Source organism: Platalea leucorodia (genome assembly GCF_965183815.1).
Source record: "Platalea leucorodia genome assembly, chromosome: 7".
In the NCBI taxonomy this organism is placed as follows: domain Eukaryota; kingdom Metazoa; phylum Chordata; class Aves; order Pelecaniformes; family Threskiornithidae; genus Platalea; species Platalea leucorodia.
This window is the reverse complement of record NC_138829.1, coordinates 50,837,928-50,854,794: the sequence shown is the minus strand read 5'-3', so window position 1 is coordinate 50,854,794 and position 16,867 is coordinate 50,837,928. Positions and strand designations below refer to the sequence as shown.

General features: G+C 36.1%; 1 protein-coding gene across 8 annotated transcripts in view; it reads left to right on the top strand.

The window, feature by feature from the left end:
- Nucleotides 1-16,867, top strand: part of PDHX (pyruvate dehydrogenase complex component X) — a 63,298-nt gene that overhangs the window by 34,670 nt on the left and 11,761 nt on the right. For 5 of the 8 annotated variants that reach the window (XR_014228852.1, XM_082318110.1, XM_082318109.1 and 2 more), the window contains 3 exons: nt 6,908-6,966; nt 11,488-11,646; nt 15,215-15,279. Coding sequence is in view for 4 of the 8 variants with exons in the window: in XM_082318110.1 (XP_082174236.1) it covers nt 6,908-6,966; nt 11,488-11,646; nt 15,215-15,279 (283 nt within the window). In the remaining 4 variants the exon portion in view is untranslated. Of the gene's footprint in view, nt 1-6,907; nt 6,967-11,487; nt 11,647-15,214; nt 15,280-16,673; nt 16,834-16,867 lie in introns of all 8 variants that reach the window. The other 3 variants (XR_014228850.1, XR_014228853.1, XR_014228851.1) reach the window with 2 other exon arrangements.

Below are 16,867 nucleotides of genomic sequence, written 5' to 3'. Positions count from 1 at the left end.
TTATATTAGGTCAGTTCTTGCAATTGCCTGCAGTTACTAGCACTTTTCATTCTTTTTTCTTTTTTTTTTTTTTTTTAATTTGGTAGCTGGTTTAATGTTCTGTAAAGAGGACAGCAACACAGTGCAATCTATTTATAAATACCAGTGTCAGAAATATTAAAACAAATGCTTTCATAAAGCTTTGACATCTGTGAGTTAATTTGATCAGCCAGATTTACAGCTGAGTAGGTTAGACTTGTATTAATCTAGGTCATCTTGCTCTTCAGTAACTCACCTTAAGTTAGAGGATTTTCTAAAAATTGTATTTTTTTGACTCAGAGATATTTAAGCCTGAGAAAAAGTTTATTTTGTAATGTAATGTTTTTTTCCATCACACTTTCATAAGGCTATTTTCCATTAAATACACATCTTGAACAAGAATTTAAAGGACTATAATGAAATAAGATCAGAGAGAATTGTTGAGCAGTTGCACTGTAAGACTATTTTTTCTCAGCAAGATCGTATCTCTGTCACCAATCTGGTAGGCTGTCAGAAAAAAATGAATGAATGAATTCACTATCATTTTTCTGTCACACCCTCCATCTTCACTTATCTCTTAAGCTACTTGCAGACGTTATAGATTTTTTTGAGAGGTTTTTCTTCTCAGAAAAGCTGGATTAAACAGTTGAAAACCTGTGCTGCATGTTTCTGTCTCTGTAGTATCTTCATTCCCTATGATGATAAAACTTGAGTTATTTTAAGCTATCCCAATCCAGTGATACATTTTGGCATCAGACCTGTAAAACAGTTACACAAGCATAATTGAGGTGATGTTGCAAAGTAGGAAGCAGTAACTGAGGGGAAGGAAGACAGGCCTGGGTGGGGGGCAATGCCTGCCTTCAATTCCCTGTTTGTCCATGGAATTCTAATTCTAACACATTGAGAAATGAGGTTTGGCTGCAGCTGTCCAGGAGGAATAGCCTTCTCAGGAAATTTATCCACTTTTAAGGCAGAACTTGATAAATTAGTCAAGATCATGTAGTATGATTACCTGCAATATCTGTAGGTGATTCTTCTGGTCTTAAGTTTCTATAAAATGTGGAATGTTCTTCACAAAGAATAATATTTATTTCTAATGTCTGAGGTTAGCAATATTGTTTATTGACTTGACAGTATCTTATCACTGCCTAAAATGATGTGACATCTGTTGTGTTTTATCTGCGGGAAATCAGTTGAGATCAGTTGATGTCTGCTTCATCAATTGCAGCCAAACTAATTAGGCATAGCTTTTTAAATTAATTTTCATTCTTTTAAAGGAGAGATCCCTTTTCAAATCAATTTGGAAAATATTGATTACTTTTTCTTTTGATAAGTTTAGCTAATTATGCTGGTGAATTAATTGTTTGTTTACAAAACTTGACTTTTCAATATCCGCAAAGTTTAGATGCTATCCCAGGCACACAGATTAATTTCTGTCACGTTATAAATTTAGTTTTCATTCATTCCATGTTATGGAATCTCATTTTCCATACTGTTCGGGCTGCATAAGCAAGTAGTGAAGTTCTGTTTGCTGAAGGAGACATGCACGCATACACCTCATAGCCTGGTACTAAGATTGTTACTTGGGTAAAAAATTCTTAAGGCCCATTATTTTATAATGAGGAGAAAACAGGGGTTTTTTTCTCCTGCTGTACTTCTTTTTTTTTTAAAGACCAAAGTTTGTTTCTAAAAACATTCATGGGAGAATACAACTGTCTGCACAAGAGGAAGGTACATAAACAATCTCACGTAGATTCTTTTTGGTATTGTTCAATTAGTCCTTTTTTCTGGTACCGTTTAAATCATTTGTTCTCAATAGTTCAGCTTTTAGATGTGTATCCTCATTATTATACCAAGTAGTAGAAACAGAATTAATAGCGTATGCTGTTTCAGACATTATCACAATAATGAAAAGTGAATATTTATAGGTCTAAGGCAGTGACACGTGACACTTCGAGTTTTGTTCTAAAGCTTCATCATTGCTATCATGGTTTGAAAGCTTATAGGTTCAGGTTCAAATGATAGTTTTCCAAAGCCATGTGAACTCTGCATTCAGTATAGCATAGCAGGATAGTTTTAATTTACATTTTTATTACTGTACTGATTGAGAAACAGAGTGCTTGCTTCTCCTTTATTGAAGCATATAGAGAAGAGCAAGAGTGTGAAAGCTGGGGCCAACTATTGCTGACATTGCTGTGACTTTATTTAACCTGCACAAATTAAGTCCAGTTCTGAGAAATGCTGCATATTCTAAGGTTTAACTGAAGTCTGTGAAACCTAGAGACTCTTACTCATAGTATCAGGCCACAAATATCTCCACATTTGTACAAGCCAGTTAGAGGAGTCTGAACACTAGCCAGGAAAACTGACCCCAAATCACAAGTCTGTAAAAAGAGAAACACTGTTAATGATCAGTTATTGCACATTCATTCAACTTGAGTTATAACATTTTACTGAACAATTTTTTCAGGGGCTGCATGTGGTAGTAGTAGTAAAGAAAAAAATCTACCATTTAGCATTCTAAATTACCTTCAGCATTTATGTCAGTTTTGAGACTTTAGTTATCATCAGTCGGTTAGTACTTTCAAAGCAAAATATAGTAATGACTTCTAAAAGTCATGAAAGAGTAAGAGGACCTTTTTAAGTTAAAGTTTTCTAGGTAGTAAGTGCAGCTATGTTTAACAAAACTTTTGAAAGGATGAAGAGCCTAATCCAAGCTGACAAGAAAGAAAGCTTGAAAGATTGATGGGAGGAAATGTGAGTTGTTACAAAGTATTGCTGTACAGCTAAATGCTGCATTTCTTGAAAATAAGAATGAGGAGGAAATAAGACTAAAGGAAGAAAAGACATCAGCTTGGAGGGCTTTCAGTGTAAGTAGTTCTGGAGTTGGGATAGTGAATTTGGTGGGTCCCACAATCAATTTTTGAGGTCTGTTCTAGAAGGTGGTCCCCCTGAGGTGTGGTTCTGTCAAATTGCAGTAGCTAAGCAATGTCTTAGAGAAACTGTAAATGACAGCCTGGAAAAAATGTGTATCATGTATATTTAATTTTTTTAATGTTAAGATTATTCTTTTACACATAATTGGAAACACAGTATTTTAATCAATATGATTGGTGAAAATAAAGCTTGTTTTTCATTTGATGCTTTACTGAAAATGGAAATTAATTAAAGCAAATCTGAAAGAAAACATGTTGGTTTCATAGAAGTGATGAGTCCAAATAGTATTTCAGGTAATTTTTTGGGGGTATCTGCAACTTGAAATGTATTTGAGCATGCTAGAGGTAGAAGACTCAGTTTGGACTGTCAAATAAAAGATGTCAAATAAAAGAAGAAAGGGAGAGGGTGTCATTCTTTTCTAGCTAGCAATGAGCAGTAATAAAACAGTTTGTGGTTTTGTGAACAGATACCCTGATGTCACATCCCTTTTCAGTTCTTGAAAGAAAAGAACTGGGTACCAAACTTTGGAAAACAGATGGATGTGAATCTTTAATTGATAAGGCACTTGGGCAAATGCACAGGGAAGTAAGAGTTGTCATTTCTTGGTATCCCAGGGAGATATATAATGTGCCCCTTTATTCTTAGGTGCAAAGTACTGATAACTTCTCTGTAATAAATAATTTGGTAGAGAGCAAAATATGGTTTTCTGTCACTCAGGAGACAACTATCAGTTTTAAGTTAATGAAATACAAACTCCAAAGTCACATAAATACTTCTGACCAGTGACACATTGTGAATTGGTAATCTTAAAGTAATATTTTGGGTGATGATCCACAATTAGTTGTTCTTCAAGCAAATTATGACAAAATCTTTCAGTGATTTGACCAAAATGTTTTTGGTGCTGTTTACCTGTCTTTATTTCTTCTTACAAGTTGTTTTTGTTTGTTTGTTGGGTTTTTCTAGCATGATGGACAATAGCAGTAGAACAAGAGTTGTAAGATATCTTTAGTCTTTATGGGTTTGGGGGGAGGAAGGAAGGGGTTATTGTTTGTTTGTTTGTTTTACAAAAAAATGGTATTGTAGTTGCCCTAGACAGCGTACCTAGGTCTTCAGAAGTTTTCTTAGTCCAGTCTGTAAATGATTTGTATGACAAGACTGACATAACTCAAATGAGTAATATTCTTGTATTCAGGGAAAGGCAGGCACATTAGCAATCCAATATTCACTGTATGTTATTCCAGATATAGCTGTAGGTAGGCAGGTTTTTTGTTGTTGCCCCACCCCCTCCACCCCAGAATAATACTATAGCTTTTATATGTGGCATCTCTTCCAGCTTAAATCTTTAATAGGGTTCCCCCACTTGGGTCATCTAGATGCTAGTGCTCAACAGTAGAAGGATTTTTGATTTACTGAAAGCCTTGCCTCTGGGGCAAGGTTAAAAAACAGCTTTGTTGTTATCACAGTGCAACATCAAAAAGTATCTTCAAGGTCCAAGTTAAATTTCTTTACATGAACAGGTTATCGTGTGGATGTGTAGAAAAGGGTTTTCAAGGTTAACCTAATGAAGTTAGCCTTGAAAGATTCTGTATACAGAGGTATCAGCTAGGTTTTAGACACACATAAGTGTTCATGTAGTGATATGCCTGTCTGACAGTTGATACTCTTTTCTCTCTCCTTGATCCATGTTTTTGTTGATATAACAAAAGATCTGCTTGCAACCAGGTATTTCTAGCAATTTAGACTGTTTTGTTTTTCCTGGGGCTATCCCAATATAGAGATCTTTTGATGTGGCATTATAGCACAAGACATAAGGCCTCTAGGGTACTTCATAGTCATTTGCTGTTCCCGAGGCTTTCCCTGTGAGTGAATTTTCTTTCAGCTTAGTGTCACAGAGCTGTACACCTAGGGACTAGAATGCTGACATTGGAGGGCTACTGTTACGTACTGGTGGCTAGCCCACACTTGTTTATCCATTTGTGAGGTCCTAAATTAAATTTGACTGGTATATTTAGACTTCCTAGATGATGATATAGGAGCTGCTTCTCCTTTCACTGGAGTTTTGAATGTCTGCTTTTTAATGCAAGAGTACCCAGGTGACCTTTCTACCTGATTTATTTTTTAATGATATCTTATTCACAAGTTAATGTCAAAGACAATTTATAATGTTGATATTTTCTTTAAACCAGCAGCAGGTCATAACAAATGAAGTAAAAACTTGTCTTAGGAATGCTGCCTTAATTTTTTTCACACCTCTCCTGCTGGTGTGGATTCTTAATGAATATTCTTTTTTAAATGTAGGGATGGGAAAGAGCCATATGTCTTTGCATAAAATTGAATTGCAGAGGTTGTCCTGGTAGATGTTTGGGTGGTTTTGTTTTGTTTTGTTTTTTTCTGATGGTGGTTTCTACTACATGATGAGATGTAATGTGGAAGTTTTATGGAACATTCCCTACTGTAAGCTTCTTTGTTTTGGGGGTAAAATACAGCAGTTATTCCTACTGTAAACTTCAATGATTGAAGGTAAAATATTATCAGACATGCTTTGTTTAACTGTACTCCTATATTTTCACTGTATTCCTGCCCCCTAGCGGACAGTGACATTTTTGCCAAGGGGTAAAAATATAATATATAAATCAAAATATAAAATACCAAAATATATTCGATGACCAAGATACAGGTTTGTCTGATGTGAAATTCTGTTAATGCAACATAGTACTTGCAAATTCCGTTGTGTTACATTAGAATTCTGGCTCTCTTATGCATAGATTGCTAATCATGGCAAATGTTGCAGGTCAGTTATGTGGTAAGTGGATACTTGATTCATTCCTCCAAATTTATGATCACTTAAGAAGATTTCACTTAATATAATTATCTATAAATAATTTTCCCTTTACAAAAGCATTTCTAAAGGTATATGTATTACATGCCATAACCCAGACTCGAAAATGAAGTAGTTTTGCATCTTAATCTGTTCAGCTGATAACAGTGATGATGGTGGTAGAGTAATGTACGCTTTTTTATTGTGAGAATTATGCATTTAATATTGTGTAAATACTATGCATCTTCAGGATGATCTTGTAGCAACTGTGGCATAGTCTGCATTGTATCTGTAGTCTTTGCTGCTTCTGCCAGTCCTAATATTAGTAATTTCCAAGTCTCCTAAAACTTGGAAAAAAAAATAATGCAGTGCAAATACAGCCATTGTTTCCATCCCTTCTTTCTCCTGAGCTTTTGGGGAAAGGAAGCAAATGTACTAACTGTTACGCAGTATTTCTTAGGCTCACATCAAAAAAATCCAGTCCTCTCAAGGTTTTTATCTGCTTCTGCCTAATGCTGCCTTTTTTTGTATGTAGCTTTGCTTTTAATTTAACAACTTTATCACTCATATTATTTTGCAGCCTGCTTTAGAATATATTGTTAGCCCATTTTTAAGGATTGACAGATGCCTTTGCCCTGCTAATTCTTACATTACAAGGCCCCACAGGTTACTGGAGAATAGCATACTTCTGATTTATAGCTGAATAAAAGCTGATCTCCTCAATTATTCCAGTTATGCATCACACTACATAAAGAATAGTAGTCTCCAGTATTGTCTCTGTATATTTAGATCCTACAATAGATTTCTACATACACAGTAAATATGTAAAGCATAAAACACATATGGGCTGCTACTTATAAGAATGAGTAGTAACACTCAAGTTTGCAGCTTTTTTGACCTTCTAGTAACAGCTAGCAAGAATGTCTCTGCTCAGGAGACTTTTTGTTGATGACACTCCTTTTGTCCCAAGGGAGAGAAAGGTTTTCTTGCTTTTATGATTGTAGTTTGAAGATGACTTTCTGGCAATGTTTCAGAGAAGCAAATCTGCTGATTCACTGGAATCTTGTCGTCACAAAAATGCTGATAAACAAATCTTACAAGCAGTGATTGTCTTTTTTTTTTTCCTTTTTGCAGATGACATTAAAGTATCTGTAAATGATTTCATTATCAAGGCAACTGCAGTTACTCTGAAGGTAAGTGAATAATTTGACTTCAAAAAAAATACGTTTTATAGTAAACTGCCAAGGAGACAAGGGTATTTTATGAGCCTATATAGAGATATGAACGTGATCATAGCAAGGCTTGTAATTCTTTATCACTTATTGCCAGATTTTTTTAAGCTCTCCAGGTAAAATTCTCTAAAGATCCACTTAGTACAGCTGTCATCTGCAGATAACAGTAGATGCTTTGTCAGCAGACTAAAACAATTGGCAAGATAAGTCTTCTGTTCTTTGCTGTTGCATCTTATTTTCTCTTACAGTTATAAACAAATATTTATCCAAGTCTTATACCAATCTTGTTTATTACCTCAGATGTATTCTGATGGCATATTCAGTGACCTCTGCTTTGAATTAAAAATTCTTCAGGCAACCAATCTTTGCTCATTGCTAAGAATTGTCATCGTTCCTTTTGTCAATGTAAAAGTTAAAGGATTGCAATACATCCTAAAGTTAAGATCTTAAATTTCATTAGAGTCTACTTATTCCATGCCACGCTACAGAGGCTTCACAGTCTCCATAAGCCATTTGCGTATTCTCTGGGTAGAACTGGATACATTGGCTTCCAATTTGTGTTGATTGGTCTGCTTGGAAAACAGTCCCAGTGCCACTTAATTTTTTGAAACTGAAAGGTTTCAGATATCCTTCTTTAGGAGAACTCCCACACTTTGGACCTGTTTCCTCTTAGTCCAGAGTGTCTCAAATATAGTCGCTTGGAAAACATAATGTGAAATTAATTTTGTTTTCAAACTTGTGAAAAGAAAGAACTGTGATGGTTTCACATAGATGTGGAGTGATGTGGTTTTGGTTTAAATTCAGTTTGCACTTAATTTTAGAATGTCATAGGTGGGAGCTTTGACCAGCCCGAAGGCTGGTATTTTTAAGGCTCAGGAGGAGATAGTGTCTTTTAGTGATCACTAACAGCTGGAAAAGATCTGTCATGTAGAAAGGTAATTAAGGGGGACAATGCTTGATCCTCGAACTATCCTATGGAGTTTGCCATCATCATCAAGGCAATGTACTTCTGTATGACAATGAATGCAGATTTTGAAGTTTGGTATTGCCATGGATTTCTTACCTGTACCTTCTTGATTGCACAGTGATCGCACCTTCTAGCTATATGGTAAATGCCTAGAAAAGCTAAACTTTTCTGATATCATTGAATCGTTTGAGCAGTGGCTTCTAAAGGCTACAAACAGACAAGATAAAGCAGAACAAGGATCCAGACTAGTTGCATTACCTCACAACAATATAAAAACATCAGAAAGGGAGTGAGAGCCATTTTCCTCATTTGTGAGGATTATTTTAACTATTCAAAAGCCAAAGGAGGAAGTTATTAAGTTGGGGAACTATTCCCATGGATGTATGGAATTAAGAGAGAACACTGCACTGGAATGGACTTGAGACATTTCTAGACAAACATGATCAAAATATTAATGTATAATTGCAAGAGCTATAGATTAATGTATAATTGCAAGAGCTATAGATTTTGACAGAAAATAGATTCTAGGCAGTTTTATAACCAAGTGCCTGAGAGAAATTCTGTGCATTGGATAGACTGGAACAAACTTCCCAAGTTATTCTATATGAGAAACAGGAGGAGCTAAATATACTTGCTATGCATTTGTTAGATGTGAACATAGCAAGGAGCTTCTTTTTGTCGCCTAATGAGACCTTATGTGAGGAAATGATGACATCCAAAAATTACTGTGAACTGCTAGCTGTGAGTGTGGGATAACAAATTTCTGTACCAGAGAGAGATGAAAGGAACAGGAGACAGAAAGGAATGAAAGATTAGGTTTTGTGTTTTTCTCTTCTACACAAAAAAAGACCAGTCAAGAAAGATAATGAGATATAATCCTAGTTTACAATTTGTCTATATGTGAAAGAATGACTTGAATACAAGCATTCAATATACTTTTTATTACTTCTGCTTATATAATAAAAGTTTTTTGTTGTTATTTGTGAGTTTTTAAATTGTTGTCTGGAACTTAAAAAAGACTAGTAGCTTCCTGTCCATTTAACTATTAGTCTGCTTTGCTGTACTTTGAAGGAACATACATGTGGATTATGCATGTTGCTCATTGCCATTATTTAACACAAAATTTCTTATCTGCCATCACAAAATGACCTAACCAATGAATTCCGTAAATATGATTTCTCTTTCTGATATACAAATAAAAATATTTATTCCTTTTCCTAGTATTTTCAGCTGACACTTACAATACAGAATTTGAATCTTGACCTTAAGGATTAGATAGTTCTATGCTGTGAATATGAGAAAGTCATCTGTAGAATGTAATTTTTAACATCCTTTTCCTTAAAGGAAATTCAATAGACAAACCTAGTAAATGATAATGCATACAGCTTTGTAAAATCAGTGTGTCTTTGGTTATAAATGAGTTGGTGGTCCAGGTCTGATTTTGAGAAGCTGGAATTCTTGTGCATTGGGTTATAAGAAATTGAGGTGTTTTGTTTTCTGGGTTTTTTGTTTGCTTGTTTTTTATGGGACATTAATACTGTGCTTGTATGGAAGTAATCATTAAACTATTCTGTCCTATTCTATTACTTTGTTACAAATATATGCTAGCATTTGTTTGACTATTAAAATAATAAATTTAAAAAAAAATTAACTCAATATACCAGGAAATAAGTTCATGATCAAGCTCATGTCTCAACTACTTTCTGTCAGTGTTTCAGGAAAATATGTGGACTACTAGTTAAAAAAGAAAACCCACCTCCACCTGCTCCTCTGCACCTCCAGATTCAGTGGTGTGAATACATTTGCAAGTTTAAATTCAAGGCAGTTTCATTGACTATTTTCTGAGCGCTGGTCCAATAATATTTTTTAATTTTTTCTTTCTGAACAATGCAAGACATGCTCTTCTAGCTTGAATGAACTGACAGTGGCTGGTTGGACAGTTTTGTGATTGTTTGACAGACACCTCAAGATACTGCCTGTAGCAGTTCTTTTAATGTGCTAAATTTCTCCTGCAAAGTTCTTAGGATCACAAGTCCAATTATGAATTCTACTTTTTGGCTTGATCTCGCCATTTGACAGCCAGAGGTTTGTGAATGTGCCAGTGGGCTCACCAGATGATAGCCCATTAAAACAATTCTGGCTTTCTGGAACGAGGAGGGAGGAGTAAGGGAAGGAATGAAAGCTTCCAGGTTGATATCCACAAGTGGTTGGGCTTAGTGACAACAGCTGCTATAGCAGCCATCCTTTAAAAATAAACAGTCCTTCATTGCTGAAGTGATGGGAAAAATAACACTGTCTGGTCTACATCAAAATTAAGGCTATTCTAATCATATTGAAGTTGATAGGAGAAACTCCTTGTCCCTACCATCTCTTTTGGATGCCTTATATAGAGAGTCATACTTGCACAATGCCCTCTTGAAGGCACCTTACAACTGTGTATACTGTGGGACTTTCCTGAATTTTATTTAACTTGCAAAGAGGAGTACTAATGTCCTTTTTTTTTTTTTTTTTTTTTTTTTAAATATACATTCTGGTGTTAAAGAATAGGAATGGAGAGTACTGTTACACCGCTTCTTCTAGGAGTGGAGTTAGTTCAGATAGGGAGATAGATAGTGGGGTTAGTTCAGATAGGGATAATGTGTCCCTTCCATAATTTTTTTCTGGAATACCTTCTCCACTGTGAAGTCAACTTCCTAATTTCATTAAGGTCACTAAATATTAATCTTGGATTTATTGGAAATACTACTTTTACAGTATCTATAACCAGTTACCTGAGACTTCACTTATATGTTGGGTTTTTTCCCCCCCAAGCTGCTTCAGCTTTATGTGGTAAACTCAAAAACCTCATTGAAATTATCAGTAAACATTATCTCAATTTTAATTGAGTCCACACAAAAAAAAATCTGATTCATTTTAGGAGAACCTCATCTGAATAACAGCGAGTGTACCTGCAGAATATTCTATTTGTAGCTTCCTTTGTTGAGAGTCATACTTGAGACATGAGTGGAAAACAACATGTGGGTATAGTAGGATGTCCATTTCCATGCTTTTTAAGTCAATATTCTGTGATTTACTTTGGGAGAGAAATGACACTGCTTTGTAGCTTTGAAAGCTAGTAATCTGTAAGGTGGTATCAGTGACTCCTGAAGGAATTTGTATGCTTTTGTTAATTTTTTTCCAGCAGCACCAAAAAACCTGGCTGCCCTGCCATTTTCAGTTCCTGGAGCATACATTCATGCTTTTTGACAAAGTAAGTTTAAATAAAATAAAATAAATGCAAGCTAATCACGTACATCTATTCTTAGACCCTCACAGTGTTTTTTTTTGTCTTGCTCATGGCAGTCCTGGTGACAGATGTGACCTGTTCTTCATTTACAGACAGCAGTCTGTGATGCACAAATTAATTTGGTGAATGCCTGTATGTAGCTATGTGTCTTGAAGGATTTTCTTTTTTCTTGACAATTGATTGCACCATTGTTCTTTTAACAGATGTCTTTTTTTACTCCCTCTTCTAGCAAGTGCCAGATGTGAATGTAACATGGGATGGAGAAGGCTACAGGCAGCTGCAGTCCATTGACATTTCTATTGCTGTGGCAACAGACCGAGGTCTCATTACACCAATCATAAAAGATGTTGCTGCCAAGGGAATAAAGGAAATTTCTGCCTCTGCAAAGGTAGGTCTTAAACGTACGGTAAGCTGAGGAATATAGTAGCTGTATAGTTTTTTGTAGCAGAAAATGTAGCATGACCCAGATACACATCAGTAATAACACAGGCAGTTTCAAAATGGATCTAAAGCAGTTTCAGCATTCCTTAAACTTCAAAATTATTATTAATGTTGCAACTCTGTTCATTTTTAATTAACAGTAACTTAGGCATCATGTTATTTAGTTGAGTGCTGGCTAGACTGTTTGAAAAATAAACCTGTACAGGCTTCTGCAATTTAACATAGTTGTATTTCTTTAATCCTCATGGGAAAGCTAGATAATGTTAATTTCTTTATTTCCGGTCTTTGGGTTTGAGATTTTGTTTGTTTGGGAGGTTTTTTCCTCCCTTTCCCAGAACTTTGCTTGTAGCTCCTTGTGTTACTCTCTGTGCAGTTATATTATGGCACGTATTTCTGTCTGCATTTTTTTCAATATGCAGTTCAGTTGGGAATGTCACCCAAAAGGTAACATTAAACTCCTCAGACTGATGAGCAGTATTTTGCATAGACCAGGTGCCAGTTAGAGTGGCTTGAATCTGTGGCAGTGGTTGCCAGCCACAGTAGTAGTGCTTTGTGGCAGGCAAAAATACGATGAATGATGAAATGCCCCAACACAAGCCTTTTTTTGTCATTTAATGAGTGCTAATCAAAGGCCTACATTATCTGAGGAATGCAATGGAAGTACCTGCTAGGGCATAAAACTGTCCCAAAACTAGACACGAGCTGCACTTTGTAAATTTTTATCCTTTACCAAAAACTACAGAAATCATAATAGTCTGTGTTGGCAGAGGGGAACAACCAACAAAGTTGTAGCAGAAAAAGGCGTGTCATGCCACAAAACATTCATAATTGGATGTTTTTAAGATTTTTCCAGTCCATATTGCTTACTTCATGTTGAACATGTTGTAAAACCAAATCCTTTCACTAATATAATAGCCAGCCCAGGAGGAAGGTCAGCTGAGATTGTTACATTATTCTGATTAGTGATAGAATGACAAGAAAAGCAGCATTATGAGAAGTGAAGTATAGGTTGTGTTTTCATTATAATCCCCAATACCCGTGATACTGTGATGCAGTATTACAAACCTCTCTTACCATGAATTAGTGTCCTGCAGTTCCCATGATGGGAATGTACACTTGCATTATGTTTAATAGGGCTATGATAAAGTAAGCGTTCCCCTTTCATTTCAAATGGAATGTATGTAACATAGGTCACACTATGCAATATGAAAGTCATTAGGTCACATAGATTACAGGTGTCCACACCAACATAATTTTGCTTTTCAACTTCTTCAGTGAATTATTGAGATAAATATATACCTGGCATGCACATGTGGGAGGCACAGACTGAAACTGCAGCTGCTTCTCTACTAGTCTCCCTGTAGTTTGGCAGGTGCTTTCTTTGTGTAGATTGCTTATATGTCCCCTTCTGTTGCATGTTAATATTAACTTCTTTCCAGGTCATGTGCACCCTCGCACCATATTTTCATCATTCAACTAATGCAATTGCACATATGCACTATGCTCGTATTGACCGTATTGTGTGAACGCTGTTCCTGTGGCTATTGTCTTCTGCTTCACTAATTATTCAGAGATGAATAAAAGCCTAAAATAAAATTCAGTGTATCCTTTTAACTTTTAAATTCACAATTAGGGTGTCAAAGTTTTGTAAAATCTGGTGTAAGCTTGAATTTAATGAGTGATTCATTACAATGTGATTCTCTTAAACTTCTTGGTGTTTATTTCTAAGCTGAAGTCATTGCAGTCATTAAACTACCATGGCCTTTCAGAACCCTGGCCTGAAAGATGTTCAGAAATGTATACAGGGAAGGCAGTTGTTTACCATGACCAACAGAGTTATATTACAATGTGAAAGGGGATTAATCCATATCACAACTATAACTACTAACCAACTCATTATCCGTGTGGAAGTTTATCTTGTAATGACTCTACCTCCATCCACATGCAAACAAAAATAAGTCAATTCAATTATACTTTCCACTTATAGACTCTGCCCCTGAAAGGCAGGGGTGAGGTTTTATAGAAATTACCTCTTGGTAGACTGAATTGAGTGCTTGACAGGGTATTCATAGAATGAATGTGGAAAATCCATGGAAAGCAGAATAGGCAATTCCTGGAAATCAATCTAGAAATTAAAAAAAAAAAAAAAAGTCAGTTCTTAGAAAGAACATGGAAAAAAAATCCTAGAAAACAGTGGTAGAATTCCTAAAAAGGGAGTGAAAAATTCCTAGAAAACAGAGGGGATTCATGGAATAATCTTCTCCAAGAAAGCTTCACAAATATGTTATATCACTTTTTTCACGTTGTGATGAAGTAGATTTTTTGGGATTTTTTATTCACTTCCACTGAAATTTCCCTAACATAATTAAATGATTGGAAACTATCATTAGTTTTATTACTTTTACCAGAAGAAGGAAAATATAAACAATGTTGCTTTTATCAGTCTTCCCAGAAGCAGTTCTGAGTCTATTTCTCTGACTGTGCTTTTGGAAACAGTTGTTTGTTTGTTTGTTTTGTCTTAAAGTGTCATAATGCTGCAGTTGTCACACCATGACGTTTTCCATGTGCTTTTCCACCTGTGGAATAAATATGGTACAAGCCAAAACCACTAAATGTATTCTGCATTAATAGGATAGATCATCTGTCCTGCATATATTCCCACTTCAGTCTCTGCTGTCAGTTGAAGAGCTCCTCATTTTGAAAAGGTTGCTACTAATGGAGAAGTCATCTGACACATTTCCAGTCACCACCTTTTCCATTGGGTACTCATAGGGTGTTCGGTATGGGTTCGTGGCTGAATAACTGGCTCTTGACCCACCAAAGAGTGCCGTTTCTCTTGAGGTCCGCACTGTCCTTTCTTCCTTATGTGACAACTACTGTAAGAATTACTCATCCTGATTCCCACTGCTTCCATCTAAGGAGACCTCTGAATTAGAAATATCCTAGGGGGGAATAACGTTCTGTTTCTGTGATCTTATCTTTGAACATAGTATGAACTTCTTGGGCTGTATTTTGAACAAAACGTTTGTGGAAAGTTTCTACTGCTATATTTAGAAGTAGAAGAGTGTCACAAATGAAGCAGAGGTCACAGGAAGGGTGGTCTTTAAGGTGGTTGAATGCTTAGCTGGAAGAAATACGTTCAATCTGCTAGAAGTTCTGAAGTGGTACATGGCAGTTTCTTTAAACAAATATGTTAAGAAGAATACTGTGAATTTGTCTTATCAGTATTTTGCTAGATATTTTTAACATATGGTGGTTCCATTGTGAAAACTGGAGCAAGGTTTGTGAAGTGAGAGAACAGCTCTTATTGTCTCTTATTTGTAGCTGAGTCTCTTTGCCAAATCATTGCAGCTACAACAACAATGTTGCTGAGGTGTTTCCCTAAATCCAAAAGCAGATGACTTTTTAATGGCTGTATGGTACTTATGTCTTACTGAAGTAAAAAGAATTAGTCTATTACAACACTTTAATTTCTTTCCTCTCTCTCCTTTTTTTTCTTCTTTCATTTTCCTTAGGCTCTAGCAAAGAAAGCAAGAGACGGAAAACTGTTACCGGAAGAGTACCAGGGAGGATCTTTTAGGTAAAACTCTCTAACAGTATTTAATATATGCAGTGTTTGTTCAGAGCTAGTTTATCCTCAGCTGTTCCACTGTGTGTTCATGCGTTGCCTTTTAAAATCTTGCTCCATTTAGGATGAAACTCCATGTGACAATTCTGAGGGCCAAACCTAGGCTGAGTGTCCTGTATCGGGGGAAACAATTATTTTGGTACAGGTTTATTTCATCTGAGCCTAGTGTGAAATTCATGTTTTTCATACTGAGACTGATCTGACTTTTTTGCACCTAACTTTTCCCAATTGCAGAATAATGTTGTGTGGTTTTGTTTTTTTTTTAAATTGCATTCTGTAGTTAGGAAAACCCATTGATAATAGTTTTAAAATATTTTAAAAGGAGTTGTTTGGCAGAGGTATCACAGCAGATAATGATGTCCAGTTTGTCTTCAATTCACTCTTGAGAGGAATGTCTCTGGAGGGGCAAAAAAAGTTACAGGAAAGTTGTGGTGTTAACTCTTGTAGTTTACTTTTAACTGAAACATTAAAAACTGAGTAGATCAATTTTAAATAGTAGCATATATTTAGTAAATTTTTCTATAAAATGTACTCTGCAAAAAGAGCTAGTGAACTCAGTGATGAGAAATAAATGCCATGTGTAAAACACTAGCATAAATGTAGTGACACAGTTACATAATTAATTTCTTTGACTTTTTATACTCCCCAAGTTTCTAAAACTTTTCATGTACTGTGTTTTCTTTTTTATGACACAGTATCATCAAGCAACATTTTTTGTTATATAAACTTCAGCTTAGCTCACTTGTCAATTTTTTAAAAGCTAGGTCTGAATGCTTATGTTAATCATATCTTCTGAATAGATAATTTGTGATGCGTAATACTACAGACTTCTGCAGAAACATTGCTGTAATGTATATTAAGGTGCCTGGGTTGCAGCTGTCTGGAGTATGTGGCTCTCATGCTGGAGGAGTGGTCAAAAATCTCTAAGCCTTTCAGCAGAAAAAATGGAAACACAGAAATGGAGGCTTGGATGTCTTCATCAACACAAATGGCCCCTGAGTGTGAATAATTGTGGGTATTTCACTGGTAACAGATGGCAGTAGTGAGAACAGCTGTGTGAGATGTGACCAGGTGGATAATCTGCTCAGCCTGGCGGCAGAGCTACAAGAGAAAGTAGAAAGGTTAAGGAACATCAGGGAGTCTGAGAAAGAGATAGACTGGTGGAACTGCGCTCTACCCTCCCTGACACAGGAACAGCCACTAGAAAAAAAAAACAAGATCAAGGGGATCCTGTATCCTCCCCCTGCCAGGCTGAAGGCAGTTGCTTAAAGGAAAGGAGTGAATGGAGGCAAGTCCATGCTCGAGGCAGCAGATGAACCCCCTCCTTCCCCACCTTGCCTTCCCAGGTACCTCTGTACAACAGACGTATGAGGCTCTGGATGTGGAAGATGTCAATAGATGTCAATAGATGATGTGGGTGACAGTCCATCTACACCAGAGGTGTTGCCAAGGTCAGAAAAGCCTACCCCCTGTATCACAACCACCTCCACGAGAAAGAAAAGACAGGTTAGAGTTGTTGGTGACTCCCTTCTGATGTGAA